Genomic DNA, 22,502 nt, shown 5'->3' with positions numbered 1-22,502 from the left:
CAAGCTGCTGGAAGACGTAAGAATTCAGCAGAAATTATTACTATGTATCTTACTTTTACACACTTCTCCTATCTGAAGTCCCTTTCCCTACAGATGTGAGCTTTAATAACCTGTGAATTCCTATCATATTTTAAAAAGAAACAAGTGGAACACTGTATTTTCAGAGACAAAGATACTGAAATATTTCACAATTTCCCACAAAATTATCTGCAGATCATTAAGCCTTTCCACAGGTATCTGCAGAGATCTATTTTGTTCTGTGTGACACATTGCTAAATCTTACATGTCGTGTTATGTTTGATGACAGAGGCTGAAGCGTTAAACCTGAGCGCTCCACTTTGCACTGCAGTGCTCCAGTTTGTTCAGGATAACTCAAGGGTTAACTACACACAGCTCGATGTGATCAGATTTTAATCTGACCACGGAGTGACAATCTCAGGAAAATCTCTCTTTTGGTATAGAGACAGAGGGACTGTTTTTCATTTTAATGAATGATTAGTGACTTACCCTCCTGAATTCTTCTGTAATACAAACTTTTCTAGTTTCTAATCTCCTCAGCTTTCAGCATTAAAACTGGAGAGCTTTTCAAGGTGTATCTCATTCATAGAGCAGGTGTTCAAAATCAGACTATCAGCCACTTGTTATTGCTAAGTGTTTTAACCTGTTTCACCTAAACAAGTGGAGTAGTCTGAGTAGACCAGAAACTCTCTAATAATAAATCACAGGTGTACATGAGCAATGAGAGTGCAGTCAGGCACTCTCACAAGAGACACAGAGACACAAGTAGTTAAGGAAAGCAATCCCTTCATGAGCACAGGTGAAATCCTGTTCCCTAAAGCTGCTAATTAAACAAAAAGGACACATTTTTTAAGGACTAAAATTCAATTATTTTGCATTATACAAGTCAAACAGCAAAACCCCACTAGCAACAGATCAAATTGCTGCTGTAGAGCTTACTGAACAGAGAGTAACTCATAGTTAAATTATTTGTAATCCAGTAGCAGAAAATCATAGCATGAACAACTCCAGCTTCAGATATTACAGCCCTTTTATACTGATTAGAGAAAATAAATTATTCCTAACCTTCCTCTGTTTATTCTTAAATTCACAGGAAATCTGCTGTTAAAATCTCTAACTTCTCCCTACTCAGGTGAAAAGTATTTGATTCTTTTGATTTTCTTTTTTTGCAGTAATTTTGTGCAGCAACTTCATTATTTTAAATGAGTTTTTAACACACAGTAACAAAAGATGATGAAAGTCACATTCACATAGTCAATACTATTTAATTTAGCACATGCTACTGAAGTCCATTATTTCAGGGAAAATTGCACAAACTTGCTATTTCACTACATGACAAACAGAAACATACAAATTACAGTCACCTAGTCAGCTCTGCCTCATCTCTTTTTCAAAAATACAGATTCCAAGTGCACCTCCCACAGAAACCTGGCCGTTCTCTTTAGGTGTCTTTGCTTCTCTGCAAAACAGTCCTCCACAGACAACCACAGACTGCTACCTCAACCTACAGTGGTGTTTACATCTCGGAACAGCAACTACAGCGGCTACAACAGCCAGCCCAACTTGCCACCCCTGCAATGCTTTCTGTTTTGAGGCTTAGAAAGCCTCCTTGGCTCAGGTTCTCCTAGAATATCTGCATCAGTCTGCTCTACAGGAGTGGCTTTCAGATAAAAGAGACAGACTTTCAGAGGCAGACTCTTTTTTGGCAACCCTTCTTGGCAAAGTATCAAAACAATCCTGTAAGTTGGCCAGCAAGTGGAAGTAGCATCTCTACAAATTAGTTGCTTTGGCACTCTCTCAATGACCCAAAGTATTTACCCATTCTTCCACGAAGTATCAAACAGTTGGGGAAGGAAGATGCAATGTAATTAGATTACCATTCCAGCAGAGCCAGAGCTCAGTGATCTGACCACCTAACTGAATTTAAAATTACATTTATGCCCTTACAGCATGTATATTCTTCCCCAGCAGTTGCTTCCATCTCTCTAGAACTGCATTCTGTTACTATTACCCTGGCATCTAATAGAGTCACACTCCAGTTTGAGCTTTCCGATGCAAGAATGTGTCCACGTCAGTACTGCTTCCAAATGGGTAAAATTTTCAAGACATTGTGTATCTGACTCCTAAATATAAAATTAAGCTTTTATCTAATCAAAGACCAGACTGACCTCCAGGGCTTCACATTTTCCTAAGTCAAGGCATCAGTGGGAACCCTCATCCAAAGTTTTCCCCCTAATAATGAAACATCCCGCAACAGTAAGGACATTTTCATTACTAGAATCTATTTTAATTTAAATATATGATCAACTAATTACAGCTCCAGGTCTGTAAACTGAAATAACCAGAAAGGCAGAAATGTTTTAAGTAATATTTTTCCATTACCATAATCCCATGTGGCAAAAGAATCCTGATGTTTAGGCTGAAGTTAAGGAGAGGTACTACTGCATGGCAATTGAGAAACAAAGTGGCCACAAGATTTTCAGAACTATTTGCTATTCACTAGTTCTGTATTTACTGCTGGGGTGAGAGGACAGTGTTAAGATCCCACTTTTTACGTGATATGGTACGTAAGAATAGTAACCCAAAATAACAATAAAGCTGTTAATTTCAAACTCTCTCATTTAGTAACATTATCTTAATTTGTTCTCATCAGCCCCCTTTATAATGCAGATTCTCTGGTCAAAGTTGAAGAATTTCTGGGTTTACTATTTTGTTAAAAGGAAAACAAGGGAGCAGACACATTTAAATAATTTCATAAGTAGCTAATAACCTAAACACAGCTGATAGATATGCTGATAACCTTGCTTTAGATATACATAATTAATCTTTACACTTCCTTCTCCAGGAAGTCTGTCAGAATGGTACTGCTTTTGCAATTAAAGAAGCTACTTACAGTCTGGTCCTTCCAAATTGAGATATGGTATGTCCATTACTCTCATAAGAAATAGCCTAGAAGCAAAATGGAAAAGAACCATTAGCAAATTTCTGCCTGAAGATCTTTTCCTTTTTATAGTTTTTTTTACATGTTTCTTTTAAAGAAGCAGAATTAACCATCCCAAACTTATCCTAAGGTATGTTAAAACAAAACAGATGCTCTAAGCCCAATCTCTTATCTAACACCAGATTCAAAACCTACTTGGCATCATGCCAGGAATCATACTTATTCTAGAAAACAAGGCCAAAAAAGGCCCAAATTCTTACTGCTGGAAGCAATAAGTATGAGCAGGGAAGGAACATTTAACAAGTGGCAGCTCTGTGCAGTAAGAGCCCCTTGCGCAGCGGGTAGTGCAAACGCTGCCGTCATTCTAAATACACACAAATGCCCCCATTTTCTGAGTACTTCAACATGCTTTAGACAGAATGGATCTTAAAACCCTAAAACTGCAAAAGCCATCATGACGACTTTGGAGATAACTGGAATGAGTCTCTTCCTCTTCAACATGTATCTGAAAGTTTCTCAGAACATTCAAAAAATGCTTTCAATAAAAGCTCTTACTCAGCTGTGAAAACTATTTCCTTCCAAAGTAGGATGAACAGCTTAAAATCCTGTCATAGGTACAGATGCCACATTGATGTTATGAAACACTTGCTGTGTATAGTGTTCACCAGAAGGCTAAAACAAATAACTTTTTCATCATAACTTTAAAAAGCTTCTAAAATGCTTATCCGATTGCAGTTACAGCATTCAACTAAGTACTAACTAAGTACTAACAACTGAGTTTTTTTAAGTATACAGACTACTCTGTAATTCCCTAGACATTATTTGTATCATACCACACTCACTAGTAGTTCCTAAGAGTTAGAATATCATGCCTTTATGATTCCCTGTGTCACTGGTAAGTCTACTGAAATGTAGTTGTTAACTTGGTTTTGCTACAAATAGGAAAAAGAAAAAAACCCAAACACTGGAGTAAAATGTACTGTATGGCAGGTTCACACGTGAGCCACAGGGTGTGAGAACTGGCACCAGTTGTGCCACACACTGTCCCACCTAATTTATCTTCTGAGTCTCAGGAAAGGTACAGTCTAACAGGCACTGCATCCCCCTGAGCACTGCAGCACCTAAAAGGAACGTTATCAATAACAATTATAAACATCTGCACCAATTAACTTCAGCAACTTCAACCATTCCAGCACAGCACAAGTAATGAAGTTATTCTACAAGGAAGCCAGAGTTTCTTTTTATGGCCTTAGGTGCCATCCTCTTGTGGACTTGGCTTCAACACAGCTGTCTGTCTAAACTGGACAGGAGTGGCTGCACCCAGAAAACAAGGAGGCACAGGGATCCCACTACAAGGGTATCTTTTATGGAATTAAAGGAAGGGGAAAACAAAAAGGGAGCATGGGACACATCCTCCAAGGAGCAATAGAAGGGATGTGACTACATTCCAACTCTGGTGGAAGACATTAGGTAGGATCATAGCACCATAACAGGGCACCAGCTGGGCAGAAAAGAACTGGGATCTGTGCTCTGCCAGTAAGCTGGACTGCAGACTGCCAGAAGAGGCTCAATTTGATTTATTACATTTGATTTGTGCTTACATCTTCATCTGAAATGTCGGTGTCACTGTTAGTAAGAGATACAGCTCTCTTCAGTCCCCAGTGCAGAAGATAAGCACAGCCTAAATAGGCTAAATACATATTTTCTACTGGTCAGTAAAAGCAGTTTAGTCTTTGCTGGATAGAGGATGTCCACCATCCATGCCAGGACAGGAAAAGTGGGAGGTTTTATTTTTAAAAAAGGCAGGTTTGTTTTAAGCTGAGTTATCTGAACAAACTTTTGCCAAGTTCTTGGAACCTACTACTTTTTAAAGCACTCAAATAATACATTTTGTAGGTTTTCATAAAAATAAAGATGAAGTCTACTAAAAACACAACAAAAATTTCTGGGGAGAAGACTAGTTAAACTTCTCTCCCCCAGGTTTTATCATATTGAGGAAAGCAATACAGTGGCCAACCGCAAGAACAGCCTTGTGCCAAAAAAATACATGTACCTGAAATTAATTAGGATCAGTTTTATCCCCCGAGACAAATCCTACATTTATTTGTTTGGCCAATTAGGTCACTAAACAGCACATACACACACACAAACACACATACTTTCCCTGTAGTCTAAATACTGATTTTAGTATTAAGTGCACTTCAGGTGTGTAACAGAAGAAACTGCATCTTGTAGCACTAAGTTACACCACATGGATTATGAACACTGAGCTCCAACATAATCCATAATTAAGTATCCATAACTATGGTTCTAAGATTCCTCATCTATCTGCAGAACATTTAAATTAACAAGACTTTTCTGTATGACAGCATGAACTCTATATTAAATTAGCTCAAATCATGAAGTTGTGAGTTAATGTTGTAAAAAATCAGTGTCATAGCTGTATTTCTTTAAAAGCTAAGTAGACCAAGCTAAAAACATGCTATTTCCTGCAGTGTTTAGGGACTACAGCCAGATCACACAGAGGACAGATATCCATTTCTCAATAAGAACTATGAGGTATTTTGAGGAAGCTACTTGGAAAACAATTGTTCCTGTGGCAAGTTGAATAAAATGAGGCAAGGAAGGCCATCACTGTACCAGTCACAGCAGTGCATTAATAGTCTCAAGAAGTCAACATTGTTCCTCTGCACTGAGCTAGGATGAAAGTTTTCACAGCTGTGTGGTGAACTGTGCAGAGAAACTGATCTAGCTGAAAAAAGAAAAACGATTTTTTTTAACCCAGCTCAGTTTACCAGTCCAGGTCAGTGACTACTTCAGCCACACGTGGCTGCAAGCACAAGAACAGCAACTGTTTACTCCTACACTGAGGGTGGGAAGTTATTGGTCAGAAAAACACACCAATCTCCTTTTGCAGTAATTTTGCAAAGAAAAGTAAATTAATATAGAAAAGCTGAGGAATTTCCTATACAAGCCAGAGAACATAGCTCCCTATGAGAAACTTTCTACAAATATAGCACAAACCCAAGTGATCTGCATGGATTTTGGTTTCTGATATCCACTGTATAAAAAACATTTCTAAGCTAATTTGTATTTCTACAGACCACGATGGTATTCAGCTCAATTAAACATGGTGTTCTCGTTTCTCTACACCTCTTCCACCCCCTGCCTCCAGCTACATCAAAAGCATAAACAGCATTCAAACAACCCAAGGAGATACAAAAGAACACTGTCATTAAAAGTTTGTGAGGGGTATTTGGTGGGGGCAGGAAGATATGGAAGAGCCGTTGCCCCTAAATCAGTCAAAAAATTTCAAACCAACTCAAAAGTAGATGAGACAATAACAGTATCCAAATTACACACATAAAGTTTAGATACTGCAATAAAGAGTCTCATCATCTCAACTCATAAATGTTCAGTGGGGATTACTCACAGCAGACAAACAGGATTTTTCAAAGATGTTGTATATACAATAAAGCATAAAGATTACAGAAATGCATCTCTGGAATTTCTGCCTTATTGAGTTGTTTATCATATAACTTACTGCATTATGCCTAAAAGAGCTAAACAACCCTAAGGGAAAATCTGTTTTTAATCAGTTCCACTCTCACAAAAGCCCTAAAACTAAAGATTTTACCTATGTTCATCATTAATCTGTACGAACATTAACGTATATCCTGGCCTTCATTCTTGAACAGCCAGCCAGGAAGTTCCATAATTTTGCTGACATAAAGAAAGACATCAAAATTACTCTTGAAAAAAGTATTATCTTCATTGGAAAGCTAAGTTCATAAAAATCAAAGCTTGATTTTCTAATTTTAAATTTACTAATTTAAATCACATTAGTGACAAGCCCATTGAAACAGGAAACATTTCCAAAATCCTACCAATGACATGAAGGTTTAATCACTAAACTGTAGCTAAGTATTGACATCTAATACACAGATATCTTGAAATTAAGACTTTATAAGCAACCCAAAGAATCATGGTCTGTTTTAAAGAACATTTTCAAGACTGTCTGGATAATAGTTCAAATTGAGAACACTGCTTCTAAAACAGTGTTCTTACACTAAACTCCTCTGCTTTGCTTCTTTCAGGAAAAACTTGTGATATGAGGTGTAACTTTCATTTGTTTAGGTTACTGTTTGTGTTTTGCTTGAAGAACACGACTACAGAACAAAGGAAAAGGTTTCCTTGTTCTGACTGCTGCCCACAGGATCAGGTAGAACTTCTGAGGAAGATAGTTTTTTTTCTCCCCAGCACGAAGAGAGGATGTTCAGCCTGGGAAAGATTCTAGGCCACAAACTAAAGAAAAGTAGGTGTAGCAGGAAGCTGGCTGGCAGCCCAGAGCAGACCTGCCAAAAAGCCCCAGAAGCAACACACTCACTAAGGGACCTTTAGGGAACTCTGAACTACAGAGCCCTGGATGCTACTACAGGTGCTAAAAACACCGCGTGCTGCAGACAGAGACCTGCGAGGACTGACTGAACAGAGCAAAAGACTTGTTCATTTGAACACCCCACAGCTCTGACTTCTGACACGTACTTCAACATTATTTGAAAAAAGAAAAGAAAAAAAGAAGTCTTATTCTGGTTTGTTAGTTTGCATTATAGGAGAAAGAAAACTAGCTTGAAAAATACAAGCCTTGGCCTGCTAACTGTAAGGAAAAGGTGACAGTGTCTCACCTCTAGGCACTGACTCAGGTGATGTGGCAGATGTCAGATAGAATATGGCAACGCTTCTAAAATCATGTGAAAGTAAGACATGGCAAGTCTTCCAAGTTTCCATAGTTTAAAAATAATATATAGATTTTCTGATACAAGAAGCTACAAGTACTGAATAATGGCAGAATGGACAAACATTCTTTTCTTGCAAACAGTAATTTTCAGTTCTTGCTTAGAAAAGAAAGAAAAAAAAGGCAGCTGTTCTCCCTACAGTTTGTTAACTCTTCCTTTCTGTACAGTCAGGCAGTTAGCCCTGCAGGTAGAACAGACACAGCAGGCTTCCTCTCACTCACTCTCACAACTTTGACATGTCACTTCTAGAGGAATGTCACATTTAAAGTACACAATTAATTTGAAAAGCTTGAATTTAATGTACTATTATTGTGACAGCTCTAGAAGCTGCTGTTTGTACTTGTTACAAATATGCATTTCTAGGAAGACTTTTGGTTAATGATTGAAAAATTAACCTGCTCAGTTGTCACCTACTACATGGCATGTGTGTGTTGGTATTATGGAAAACAATCTAGTGACCAATCCCATCTTAAAATGAACTTGTGCTGAGCAATTCTATCTTCACCTTCACATTCAAATCAAGCAGTCACTGTGGGTCCATGTTTCATGTAGGGAATATCTGTAATATCTGCTAAAATATATGGAGTTACTGCCTCACATGTGTCAGAGTCAAGAGAATCACGTAACTGCTGTCACTATAATGATATGATTTTCAGAACAATGAAAGGTGAAAGCCACTGATCACAATGATTTTTCTCATTTGTGTGGGCCATCTGAAGCTAAAAAAATAATTTTGCCAACTCCTCTATTACAGGTTTGAAAGGATGGAATTTCTCCTTAATGTAAACAGACAGAGTAAGCACTAGAATATTTTTAATTTTAACTCCTTTTCCTTTATGTGACTGACTGCAGCATCTTTATAAGTTTCCTAAGGTAAAATCTACAGATTAATTATGTAAAGGATGGACTCTGTGCATAAAGGTTTCTAGATTCCCTAAGTCTTACTTCAATTTGTTAAAAGAGCTTCCAAGAAGATCCAATTCAAAAGCAAAATGCTGCTCATAGCATCATCCCATAAATCATACATGTGTATTTCTTATGCCATCTTAAAAATGGGTTACTTGACAGTGTTAATACCAATGCTTTGTGCTACTTGGACTGCCATTACCATAGGGATATTATAGTTTTTCCAGACTGCTGAACACACTCAGTTTTCACTATCACCAGTTACTGAGGGTCCTACAACAAAAAGAACACCTGACCAGTTTTTCTTCAGTTCCACCACTTCCAAAGCTTACTGCAGAAATAATGGCAAGGCCATTAAAGCAGTCCAGGTACTCTTCTAAGTGTCCTTCCACAGGTCAGCAGAAAGCAAACCATCCTCCTCAAGAGAAAAGGTATTTACTTCATAGCCTCTCCACCATTACCAGCATGAACCAGAAACCCAAATAAACTTCATTTTAAAGAAAAATGCACTTAGCTATTGATTCCAAGGCTAGAGGTACATCTGCTGAAGCTGGTGTTGTACTTCCATGTTTTAGCAGAATTTTTTGTACAACTACTTACTTGTTAAAAAAAGGTTCAATGAGTTTTGATCTAGCAGGCACATGGTTTTTCGGAGGACTGAGGAATGAACCTGATGAATGAAGAATAAATTCAGTATGTAATAAGCAGCTACAGGGAGCACCAGGAAGAAGGTTTGGAAAAGATTTCACATGTACCTAGGAAATTAGCCATGGAAATGAAGCACAGTCCAGTAATGTAAGCATCATATCCTGCTTCATGGAGTTGTTCAGATGCTGTATCATAACTTGGAAATCCTTCTGCACTTTCTGAGGGGAAAAAGACATTTATAAACACACTAGGATAAAGATAGTCCGGTATGCCTACCCACAGGCTTACTTTGTCAGCGTATAACATCGTTTGGGGAAGTTCATACAACTTTCAGAATCTTTGAATTCTCTTAAGTTCTTAAAAAAGCAGTTTTGTTTGGTTTTTTAAATAAGAATTGGTTCATAAGATGGAAAGTCTTTCCTATTAAAAAGCCCTTAGTCCCCAGACCTACTCAGCCAAAATGAAATATTAATTTTAAGACAATGACAGCAGAATTCCCCACAAAGAGTATCTTTTTTCCTGACTTGCATTTAAGAGAACAGACTTGAAAGCTTCACTGTTAACCACTATTAATTGAAAGCTTTACTATTAACCAGACAGGTCAGATTTTTCAATATATTTAAATGAAGACTAAACTAAGTGCTTTAAGGATGTCTTTATTGACAAATGTACTTGGTGTTTATGCTCTGCACACTCAGCAATATAAAAAAGTATGATTTTGATCAAGCATTGAAACTTTCCCTTTCAACATACTCCACTCTACAGTATTCCTCTCCCTTTTCTAAATCAGCAACTTAAGAAGAATTCCAGAACCTTGAGCTAAGCTTGCCCTTTGATTACCTCAAAGAAAAAACCCTTTTTCCTACTAAAAGAACTTAAGTAATTCCTAGAACACACATGACTGGTCACTGCTGTATAAGTTTTCTTGGTTTTGTTTGTCCAAGTGCCTCTTGGAGTGCTCTGGCTTTGATCTGAAGGACAACCACCAAATGAAAGTTTTAAACAACTTTCAAATTAATCCCCAAAAATCAACCTAAAAGAAAAAATTCCATCATTAGAAAATGAAGAAACTGCTGTTCACTGAACACATCCATTCTTTTACTGTCTGGATTCCTATTAATTTCCAGGTATACTTAAAAATATAATTGCACTGTATCTACAGTGCCTTCATTTAAAGTCCCTTCATCAAAACACTAAGTATTAGCAGGGGAATTTATATTTCAGACCAAGAACAAAAATAATCAAAACATTTCAGAAATAAGAGCATTTTGATATATCCTTACCAACTTTAGGAGGGGTGAATGGAACCTCTTTTAAACGCTTTTCCAGTTCTGCAAGCGATGTATTATTAATGATCTCCTGCAAGAAAAGCCATCATTAATTGTCAATGCCAAGCACATTTTCCCTGGAAACTGAAATCAAACAGGATCAAATGAGTATTTACTGCTGCCACCTTGTGTTCTCTAAGGATTTACACACAGCCCTATTTCAAACAAATGCACCAGAGGTGTGTCAAGACAAATTTCAGTTACCTTGCCTCACTTGCATCATAATGAGTCATAAGCATTTACTAATGCTGCTCAGAATTATTGAGGGATTATACCAAAGTAATATTTCTATTTGAATCTGGCTTCATGCAGGGTACATGTGGCAAGGGAAAAGGCAGCATAAACAGCAGGGCAAATATTCTAAATACTGATCATAATGGTTGAAGGCATTCAAGGTGAGTATTGAAATGTGCTTGCTGACTGGACATTCTTCAATAGTTTTACAAGTGTAAATACTGCTGATTTAAAGTAATACAGAGACAGTGAAAGAAGCCTGACAATCAGAAAGTTGCTCCTACTCTTTAACTTAGTTAAGTAGCATCAGTGAAATCTATTGATGAATTATATGCATAAAATAAAAAGCCACAACGATGTATTAGAAATTAATTCCTTAATCAAATATATGTTGTCAATGGAAACATGCAGAATCAACAGCCAGAGAAAGCAAAACATCTCACACAATCTTTCTTAAAGTTGTCTGAGATCTATGAGGACCAAATTTCCTTTGGTTCTCAATCAAGCTTAGCTGTTTACACTCATCGAGTCTGCAGACTGAAAAGTTATCAAGAACCAAGTACAATGAACAAGCTCAAATGATGCATTAATTTGGCATCCCAAAGTTGGGTTTCATAACAACGGGCTAAAAACCCAAGCATCTGCCGTAGAATTACAAATATCAACATAGCTGTACCAAACAAAACTTGTGGAGGTTTCTTACTTTTCAGAATGCCAAAGCCTCCATTCTTACCACAGCAGTGTGCAACACAAACCTGACAATACCTACAAGCGTATTTAAGAGTGCTTCTGTAAGCTGTGCTCTGGAGTCACAGAGCTATGCACAAAGGGAGATGCTGCTTCCTCAGCATGTTTTTTAATTAATTCAAGGGCATGTGGGGAAACAGGAGCTTATGAACACTTATCTCAATACTTATTTAGACGAATAAAACTCATGCTGTAAGAGATTTTAAGAGAAACCTGTAATTCTTTTCCTCCTGCTGACTACCCACTGAGCAAAGGCCACAACAGAACCTAATGATGATAAAGCATTTTTCCAGACAAATCTAATTTCAGCATTCACAGTACTCTAAGGCTTTGAATATACAAGCAGCCTCCAGATCCAATTTGTTCATGAACAGCACTTTTTTTATCTCCTGAGGGGACATTCTACTTAACAAGAAGAAAATAATCTACTAATCATACTTTACCTAGCAAAAACTCTACATATTTTGGAATCCAAAGCTGCTAAGTTTCCATAAAACTTCAAACAAAAGTAACAAAAGTCACTAGTAGTAAAGTAAAACTTTGCATTCTATAAATTCTGTAAGTTTAGATAACGGGTAAAGAAAAATCATTCTTCTACAACGGAAGGAGCATCACAGAAGATATTATTAGACATCTTTCTCTACAAAGAAGTATCATGTGTTTCAATACACATGTATTAATGCAATTTTGTATTTTCAAATCTTTTTATAATATTAACTTACCTTAAAAGGTTGTGTACTTGCCATCAGTTTAGTATCCAGTAACCTAGAAACAAAATAAGAGCTAAATAGGTTGAAACAGAAGAATGCCCATTTTGCCAAAAAATGTTTTAGTGTATTAGCTGGGAAACAGATACACCCTACTGAAAACTACTGTTGGATTTGGAACAGCCAAAACATTCCTTGGCTTTGTTCAGCATGAAAAAGGACAGCAACCAAGGAACAGCAAAAGATGCAAACAACTAGTAGCAAATAAATCTTGTTCCAAATGAAGTGTAGATTCAAAACACTAAACATCATGCCAAACCCAGGGGAATAGCAAGGGTGCATCTTTTGCCAAGAAGTGAACCAACAGCACTGCTTTTCTGAAAAAAAGATGTTCAAAATTACTTTAAAAATTGTATTTATCTAACTTGATCCCAATTTCTTTTCCAGTAACAGCTAGAGTACAGGGCTAGGACAAAAACCATCAGCTTGCTAAAACTATACTGAAATGGTTGAAAGTTTGAACTAAGAACTTACCGGGGAAAGACACATGATGTTACCTCCTTGAACTCACTTAGGTCCTAATTTAACATTAAACCGGAAGATAAAATCCAAGTCAGTGAACTGTTTACAATCTCGGGAGGACAGAGAGCAGTAGCTACAATTATCCAAACAGCCTCTAAAAGTGAGCTACAGTAACTGAATTCTCACTGTAAGAGATGTATTTGTCAACATTACCATAGACACCACCTGCAATTACACACGACTACACACTACGTGTTTCTGATTTGTCTGTCATTAGTAATAGAACATTCTCTCACTGTCAACACCTTATCCTATTTTATACCCTAGGCTACTTCTGATTCCAGCCCAGTTAACAGTTCTTAAGTGCTCCCAGCATTTTATATTTCAATGTAGTGACTGCCTACAGGTTTAGATCTGCCAAGGGTCAAAAATACAGGAACTACTGACAATTGCTTATATTCCAACTTTCTAACTGGTCCCAAACTTCTTTTTCCCATCTTATGATCAAGTCTTTCCGCAAACACCCACAAGCCCTTTAAGACTGCAAGTAACAGTGTCATGTGAGCCATCCTTCCAGTGAGACCTTTGGCTTCCTCAGACAACGTTTTTGGTGCCAACACACTGCTTAGTTTAACTGAATTGTCCAGTCATGAACTGTTAGACAGCCCTGCTGCAGTCAAAGTGTGCTCTCTCCAATTATTCTGACATTATACTACTTCACCTCAGTGAACATCATCCTGCTACAAAACTGCTTATCATTTTAGAAAGTGTTCTATATTCTTTAAAAACACACATTCCCATTTTGTAAACTACAATAACACATCAGTCAGTAAATATACCTGACATAAGCAAAAAACATAATCCTACCATCTGATTTGAACATTTTAAAAATGCAAAGGAGAACAATCCAACTAAACTTTCTACATAAATATTTATGACAATAAGGCAGTAACCCAGAAGTACCAAAAAGATTTTTTTAAAATACTTTTCTGCATTTGTTCACAGGCTGACCAATTCTTCCATTCAGAAGAAAGCGTGGAGACAATACTAAAAGACAAATGCATTAAGGCATTTATTCCATCATCTGAACACTCAAAAGATTACTCACATCAGGTAGGGGGCAATAGAACTGATGTATGGTGTGCATAACATCCAGCAGCATGTTGTGCCCAATAACAAGTTTGCCCTGTGGAAACAACATTAAATGTCTGTCACATTTCCAGTCCTGGCCATGGCAAAGGCCCATGGAAAACCCCGATCTCAGATGCCAGCCACGGGCACATGGGAACAAGTACACATCAAACCTCCCTATTTGCTCTCTGCCTGCCCCACATACTCCTTCATTCTCTCAGAGCAGCCACTCCTTTTTCCTCTACTCCCACCCATTTATCACAGGCTTTCACAGAAGTTTCATATGTTGAGAAGACGCACTAGAACAGCTACTTACAACTTGGTTTCCATATGTAATCTATTTAAGACTGAAGTCAAGGCATTTCTCAGTCCATTACCTTTCAATTTACTTATGCAACAACACACAATATATTCCTTATGGTTATAACATACAATAGCTATTAAGGGCATGGTCTGGCTTCTCACAGTGCAGAATCTTTCAGGACAGATGTTGTACAAGCAACCTCTTTCAAAAAGCTCAAGCAGTTTTTTAAATGCTAACTTTGATTCATTTGACAAGATAACAGTCCTTCTTTGACAACCTTTAATTGTCAAGGAAAAAAAAAAGGAAAAAACTCCACAGTCTTTTCAGAACAGAGAAAAAAAAAAATCACCACAGCGTATTTACATAAGAGCCCTAAGAAATTGCTTTTCTTGACTCTTACAGGAAGATTTTTCACTCCATTCTTTAGTCTGAGCTTACTTAACCTACTACACTCAACCACTGTAAAACATGAAACAAAAACTTAAAATGTCACTTTAACTTCTATTTCATCTTCTTCTTCAAAATATAACAGCAAAAGAATCCTTTCTTTTAGTAATTTTTTCTTACAAACCAAGGTAGGTTAAAAATCACACTAACTTACAGAATTAGCAATGGCATGAACAACTCTGGAAAATCCTACAGCATCATTCAATTCTTCCTGTAAACAAAGATTCTTACATTAGTGAGACATAAATACAAATACTGCCACAACTGTACCTGCAAAGTGCCAGATGCCCCCAGTTTGCCTCCAGCTGTTTCTCAGATATAGCCAAGAACAGACCATGAAGGAAATGTCAATATTTGGAAGACACAAGAGGTTAAAGCAGGATGCTGCTCACAGAATTTCCATTTTATATGTAGCTCTAGTTCACTGTCAAGTAGGATGAGTCACAAGTGGCTGTCCTGGGATGCCCCTGGCCAGAAGCCAAGCAGCCCTTTGCTCACTCCCCTCACCCAAAATTCAAAGACAGACAATATGATTTGAGGATAAGGATAATAAAAGCCCATCTCCCCCAGCATCCTTGCTTTTGAGGGAGGGTGGGAGGGAAAGCCTTGACACTGTGCAAGTGCTGTTGAGTAGCAGACAAAACACACGGATGGTATCACTAGTGTTTTAGCCACAAAGCAAAGCACAGCAAAACACAGGCTGCTACAAAGAAGGGTAACTTCACCCCAACCAGAGCAGTATCAGCTGCAGTCAGTTCATTGTCAGCACATGATCTCCTAGAGTGCCCAGTAGTTACGACACTGCAAACAGCTCAGAAGGTATTAAAATTAACCTATATATTTTCGGCTGTACTTTTTACATATATTGGGACATATACAACAGGCTGAATCCTGACTGTCACTCCTATTAAATCAGACCGTACTTTTATGCTAACAGAGACTGAGGAAGAAACATTCTTCATTAATTATATAAACAAAACCAAGGAGAATCATTATAATGTGTGACTCACATTATGTAACACTGTAGTTGTATAAACTGACTTTTGATTAATTTGGGGGGTTCTGACTACAGCACAAACTGTTCTGTAACAGATTTTTCTTTTTCCAGTCTAGGGAAGCACTTTCTGCCTTGTGTTACCTGTCTTTATTCAACCAGAACTAAAATTCAATAAAAATATTCACTGTTCCTTTAGTTCAGCTCTGAATGCTGCTAGTTTGAGCAAGTAATGCCCCCACTAAAAACACTTCAGAAAACCCTGCTGTAGTAGTAAATTGCTCCTGACCTGCCTTCTGGAAAAAGATGTCACATTAGTTAATGTCCCTTTAGATATCTCTTTCCCTCTTAAAAGGCTTTCTGCATAGAAGTATTATCTGCTCCACCCAAACTGATTTTATCTTGATATATGAAAGCACAAACCACAAGAGTTTGATCAGGAACTCCCACAATTCAAGTCTTATGACCTCCTAAAATTTGCATCACTCAGTAAGCAAAATAAAAGTCTAATAAAAAGTGAGAGTGTCTGAATACACCAGGTGTGACCAGCTTGTTACCACAGCAGTAGTGGACAGTGTGGCTCTCATGAGAAATGGCACATTCATTGTACAGGACACTAACTCAGACAACCATGAGCAAGCAAGCTTTGTAAGAGAGAAGGGGACACTGTGAATCCAAACCATGTAACAACTCGCTCAAGAGCTTCTGCAAGAAACTGATGTTTCTTCTTACTCGGCCACACTTCTGTGAGAGCGGAGATTCACATAAGGAGGTGGTCACTACTCCAGAATACTCATTCAGTATTCCACAAATTCTGATTTTTAAAAAGTTTTTTAGAGTGCCTTGCAACTCTTTTTGCTCTGTTGCAAAGTCCAAGTAATGTGGTAGAATTTAGAAAATCAAATTCAGCCAGCCACAGCAAACCAAAGGGAAACAATACCAAACCTTATCCCGCATTTTTGCAATGCTGAGTGATGTTGGAGATTCTCACGCTTCCACTCTCACATAAACTAATGGAATTGAATGTATTTACCTGTTCTTTTGCTTGTTTCTGCTGCTCTCTTCTTTTTCGCTCCTCTTCATCTACCTTAGTAATAACAATATACCTCTCCTTCTAAAACAAAAAATGTATAGTTTGAGGAATCACTCTGAGAAGTTCAGATTTAAGGTTGCTGCAAGTTTCTGTAAATTTACATTGTAAAGAAAACTGTCATACCTCAGCAGCAGTTACCTGGCAACGCAGCTGTTTCTATTGTGGGCACCACATTATCACCTACTCCCAGAAGCCTATTTTAGAAAGCTGTATTTGCTTCATCCACTAAACCTAATTTTTCCTAAACCCGCTTTTTACTTCTCAAAAAAGATTACCAGCATTTCCTTGTAAATAGTTTGTTTCAAATACCTTTTGAAGCAGAGATCTATGTGGGGAAGTGAGGACACAGCAGGAGATGCTGATGGTTTTCCTCTAAGATCACAACCTGCTTTTCACTAATACTGAACACCATATCCACTGTATTTTAAAACACCTTTTAGTATCCGTTTAAAAAGAAATATTAAGCCACACAAATACATGCCCACACTCCTTATGTTGGTCAGATAGAAACTAGTTCACTGTATTCAATTTAAAATGCTTTGAATTTGCATAAGAAAGCTTAAGTTTGATCTAAAAATCAGGAGAGATGGTGAAACTGAGAAATACTATTTCCTTTCAACAGAACAAATGTTAGAGGCAATTACAGTCCTAGTTACCTTATCTGACTCCAGAGTTTCCACATGGATACCTTTTGGATACCTACATCAAAACAAATGAAAAGTAAATAGTAATAGCTATTCATTTGGCATTTAGCATAGTGAAACCACAACAGTAATTTAGTAATTTCATGTTTCATTATTTCTATAAGTCTTAGGTATAAAAGAATTACTACAAGTTTCTTTTTAATTTTAATAATGCAAAATTTGAAGCAATAGGCTAGTTTAATTGGCCTCCTTACATTACCTAACAGTAACTGACATTTACATAATTTCCCATGCTATTGCTGTGGAACCTGTAATTTCTTATTTTGGTGATATTAAGTAAACATCATCTAGCTATTTCATCACAATCTAGAATCTTTGCTTTCAAGAAATCCAAACCAAGAATGCTCTCATTTACTTGAAACCCCAAGACAGCTTCTTTGAAGACTGCATCTCTTTAATACATCACTTATTTGAGAACTTATTAACAACCCTGAACTTTCTGCTACCAGTAGATTTCAGTAGGAATTATTAACTCAAATGTCATCACCTCTGCAACAGGGTTGCATCACACCACTACAATCACATTTAATTTTCAAAATAACACCACATACAGAGCCAAAGAGCATCACGCTGATAGCAAAAGTAAGAGAATATTGCCTTTTCCTCCTTAACCAATAGCAATTACTCTCATAATCTCATTATAATAAACTAACTACAACTCTGCAACCACTTCAGAACTAGCAAGTTTCCTTACTCTCTGGCTACTCCTAAAATTAGTACTGGAGAGCACACTCCAAACACTGTTGTGCCTTTCCACCCTGACTCCTCACACAGTTTTGAGCCTCCATCTCACTTGCCAAGCATGCCACAAACCCTGCATGCATCAAAACACTGATGCACAGGAGAATACTTCAATGGGGAAAACGACCTGTGAAGAGGTCAGGACACAAGGGCAATCAATAACTTCATTCTTCCGCTTTAATTAGCTCCATGCTACCTTCACAGCTTGGCTTTCTCTCTCCAATACACACACACAGTATACACAGCTGTTCTCACATAAAGCAGCACTGCTGAACGTTAAAAAAACCACAACTCAAGAACACATTCTTACATCCACTCAAAGAAGATGCAAGGCTAAGTGTCAGACTTAAAGCATAAAACTACATGCTACAGGAAGCTATAGATATGTTTAAAAAATGACACCGGAAAATGGTTGAAAACATGTCTGGTTTTTTTCAGATTAGTTCTCGAGCTCACTTCTTGAGATTCCATTTTCTAGAGAGAAGCTTTATTTTATCTGCTTCCAGTGTAAGTAACAGAATGCCAGATTCAGTGCTGCAACACTGAATTAACTAAACATACAAAAAAAGACTTGCATATTTTCCACATCTTACAACTGCAGTCAGAACAGTGAAAATCTTACTCTAGAGCCTTGGAGTTTCTCCCAAGGCCTTAAGAGATCTATTTAGGCAATATACTAAGTTATCAGACGTGCTTATGCTTGGCATTCAACAGAAAACTATAACCATACCAGTACCTACTATAGAACTGCTATTTTTTCAGGTAAAGCCCACAATCTGTATAAGCACATGCACTTTCTGCTCACTAAAAACCTAGCATGCTGCATTTGTTACATAATTCTAGGCTGCACTGTTCTAGTCAAAGATTTTACATAGGATAAAACAAATACTAAGCTTTAATATCTAAATTAACCATCACAAAAATTTTTAATGTAATTTATTACATTACAGAACATTACAGAAGCCTTCTTTTAAAGGGAAAAATAAAGTCTAAATTAATCACTCCAAGGTTAAGTAGATATATCTTACCCAGATTTCTTATCAAAAGTACTAAAAATATACAGTAAGGCAGTATTACCAGTAACTTACTTCCAGCTCAAGGTCTGATAAATTAATTTCCTTTGAAATCTAAAACCAAAAGACAATCATGTTACTAATAATCCTTTTACAGAGTGTCTCCTAGGAATGATTTCCAGTTTAAGCTGACTAAGTGTTCATTTGTAGAAAGATTTTTAAAGCAAGAGTCACTGCTAGCAGAACTGAAGGCTAGGAAGAGATTTACTGAATTCTGATGTTCAGCTGCCAAACTGTAAAGGCATTTACACCATGCTTTAAAGTTACCCACATATCTTCTCATCAGAGAGTATTCATGATCACCCAATACAGATACAGCGATGGTACCTTATGCCCAGCTTCACCATGTTCTGCTGTTTCTAAATTAATTTTTTTTAATTTTTAAAACAATCATATTCTCCAAATACCTAGTTTCCAAAGCTAAATAGATTTTTGGAAAAGAAACCTACTAAAACCAGTCACACACTGCCAACTGTGAACAACCAATAGCACAATAGATTCAAAAAGTTTCTTTATAAAGTGCATCTCCAAGGTTTCTGGATCACTTCAGCAGTAACAAAAGGCAGCTCACATATACAAGATATTTCTTGGTTATACTTAAATATTTTGCCACTACACTGAAGAAGTTACAGCTTAAAATAAATTACAACACCCGTATACATCACCACATTTTCTCAACATTCAAAAATTCATCAAATGTAGATTTTGCTAGTTAACCCAAGTAAACATATTCTTCCCTGTCACTCCCCTAATTCTACATGACCAACTAAAAAAAAAAATTTAGAAGAAATGCAATTTCAGAAACTGACCCTGTACATGGCTCCAGTTCCAAACTTTCACTTTCTTCATTTTTTAGTAAGTCTTCTATCTGCTCCCTGGAAGAAACAGATTATTTGCTTCTATATCTACTATTTTATTTTTTGGAAGTTTACAACTCTCTCCAAAAGACAAGAAAATGCTTCATAACAAAAAGAGCAGCATTTTACAAACAGTGAATTAATAGAAATGGCTTCAACATGTGAAAATATCACTACTGTTCACATTTTAGTTTTAACAACATCAGAATATTAAACAGTGTTAACTTACACTACTTTCTCTACAAATTTTTTCTGATCTTCAGGAATTGTTACAGGGCACTTTGTGGAATTAGGAGAAATGTATGACAGAGATCCTGCACCATTGGCTTGAGAACGTTTTTCATCATACTGTTCCCTTAGCTGTCTCTCTTCTTCCTGATTTAAATATGGAATTCCTAACAAAAAAAGTAAAAGCTCATCATAATTAGAGACTAATTAGGGATGCATGGGGATTCAAGCACTTGCCTCTGTTACACCCCTGCGGGCTGAAAGCAAACCCTTCCCTTTCAGTGATCCGCTGCAGATGCGTGTGTCGGTCCAGCCTCGCAGCACGTGCCAGGTGAGCTGGTACCACCGCACTACAGAGCCTCCTCTGCACAAGGCATCAGCCCCAGCACTGCAGAGCTGCAGGTCACAAGCACAGCAGTACTGAACACTGCTCTCCTTGCTCTGCGCATCAGCAGTAACAGACTGCAGCAGCCCCAGCCACAGTGCACTGGGATCCCTTTCCTAGGCATTCCTACTGATGTATTGCACAGCCCCACACCTCCTTACTCTCTATTCACGCTTTGCCTCCATACAAAAAAAACCAACCAAGCTCTCATGTTAGTGGGAATTCTGCTCTGCTGAACTATGCAATGCATTCTTGGAAAGGGAGTTACCATCAGCACAACAGTAGACTGGATAGGAATAAATCAAGAACTTCATTATGTGTTAAGACAGTATAATGGATGGCAGCCTTTTTTATTTTGCAAAAAACAATGAAAGGTGTCATCACAAATTTTGCAGACATTAAAAGAAATTGAAAACAGACCAAAACAACTCACCATTGCGAAAAACTTTATTAAAATCAAATCCTTGGTTTGCTAAAAAATCTATACTTGAACTCTGCAACAAGAGAAAAAGGCTTTACAATTGGCAAAAGTAGCTGTGGCATCAGTTATTTTTATGCTTTTTAAGAAATTATACAAAGTCCAAAGCCAAGAACAATCAAGTTTGTGACCCTAAAGAAACCACTGAGAGTTTAGGCTATGATATTTTTCTTATTGATTTTCAACTTCCATAAGGCAGAAGAACCATGAATATGGTAAGAGATAAAGATGAAAGAACAAGCTACGTGGAGAGAGGAAACTAAAGAAAGCAATATGTGGTTCAGGAGAACAAATCTGAGACCAGAAAAATGTTGGCAATTGCCTAGGAAGCAGTGAAAGCAAGATAAGCAGATGAGAATAAAGGATTAAAAAAGCAATGAAACTAGAAGTTCAATGAGAAAGGGGAAAAAATAGAATCATCTTGACAAGTTTGGAACAATATCCCAAATTGCAGAAATCACACAATGTAATGCATAACAAGATTTAAAAACCAAAATTAAGGATATTCCCTTAAAGTTCCCATTTCTGGGATTGTTCTTAACTATGCTTATTTATTTCATAAGGAAAAAAACCCAACTCAGAAACTTACATTTTTCTACCTTTTGAGCTGAAGTTTGTTTCAGGTATATCTTAACCAAATAAAATTAAACTGTTTTTCTACTAACCTGACAGACAAACTTGACATCAGGTGAATTTCTGTTAAAGGGTTTTGGAAAAATATAGAAATTAAATGACTTCATTATATACCTGTAGAAAAGATGAGTTACATGTCAATACAGCTTATCAGTATTTCTTTAGAAAATCCTCAATTAAGAAAACAAGAAATAAGAGAATAACATACTTTTCTTCTGTCTCATCATATTTAAAAGTGCAAAGGCCAAACTGAAAGAGCAAAAAATCCATGGAATGCTGGAAAGGAAAGGAAAATTTTGCATGAGAATAAAACATGCACATATTTAAAGATTACTAGGCTGCATCCACATATGATTTCACTCCATTTCAAAATTAAGTAAAGTGAATCTTCTTAACCAATGGTCGTTTCACTGGTAATTTTAAAGTAAACACACCATAGTTGTTCTGCTAGTTTTTATCCCCATTTAATCATCTTACTATTGGCCCAAGATGACTTTAATATGCACTTCCATTCCACAAAGAGACAAGAACTGAGGCAAGTTCCATCTCTCTTTCCTCCTGTTGGTCACACAAACGAAATGCTGCAC

General features: G+C 37.1%; 1 protein-coding gene across 1 annotated transcript in view; it reads right to left on the bottom strand.

Annotated features, from left to right (window-relative positions):
- Nucleotides 1-22,502, bottom strand: part of PARN (poly(A)-specific ribonuclease) — a 46,217-nt gene that overhangs the window by 22,276 nt on the left and 1,439 nt on the right. The window contains exons 4-19 of the mRNA XM_068206761.1: nucleotides 22,124-22,191; nucleotides 21,948-22,029; nucleotides 21,238-21,298; nucleotides 20,421-20,586; nucleotides 20,144-20,209; nucleotides 19,350-19,388; nucleotides 17,473-17,515; nucleotides 16,757-16,837; nucleotides 14,884-14,940; nucleotides 13,956-14,033; nucleotides 12,860-12,903; nucleotides 12,341-12,383; nucleotides 10,593-10,668; nucleotides 9,417-9,527; nucleotides 9,262-9,331; nucleotides 2,912-2,967 (exon numbers count right to left, since the gene is read on the bottom strand). Of these exons, the coding sequence (XP_068062862.1) occupies nucleotides 2,912-2,967; nucleotides 9,262-9,331; nucleotides 9,417-9,527; nucleotides 10,593-10,668; nucleotides 12,341-12,383; nucleotides 12,860-12,903; nucleotides 13,956-14,033; nucleotides 14,884-14,940; nucleotides 16,757-16,837; nucleotides 17,473-17,515; nucleotides 19,350-19,388; nucleotides 20,144-20,209; nucleotides 20,421-20,586; nucleotides 21,238-21,298; nucleotides 21,948-22,029; nucleotides 22,124-22,191 (1,141 nt within the window). The remainder of the gene's footprint in view (nucleotides 1-2,911; nucleotides 2,968-9,261; nucleotides 9,332-9,416; nucleotides 9,528-10,592; nucleotides 10,669-12,340; nucleotides 12,384-12,859; nucleotides 12,904-13,955; nucleotides 14,034-14,883; nucleotides 14,941-16,756; nucleotides 16,838-17,472; nucleotides 17,516-19,349; nucleotides 19,389-20,143; nucleotides 20,210-20,420; nucleotides 20,587-21,237; nucleotides 21,299-21,947; nucleotides 22,030-22,123; nucleotides 22,192-22,502) is intronic.

This window comes from Anomalospiza imberbis, chromosome 16, assembly GCF_031753505.1.
Source record: "Anomalospiza imberbis isolate Cuckoo-Finch-1a 21T00152 chromosome 16, ASM3175350v1, whole genome shotgun sequence".
Classification (NCBI taxonomy): Eukaryota; Metazoa; Chordata; class Aves; order Passeriformes; family Viduidae; genus Anomalospiza; species Anomalospiza imberbis.
Note: the sequence above shows the minus strand (reverse complement) of the source record. Positions and strands in the feature narration are given on the sequence as shown.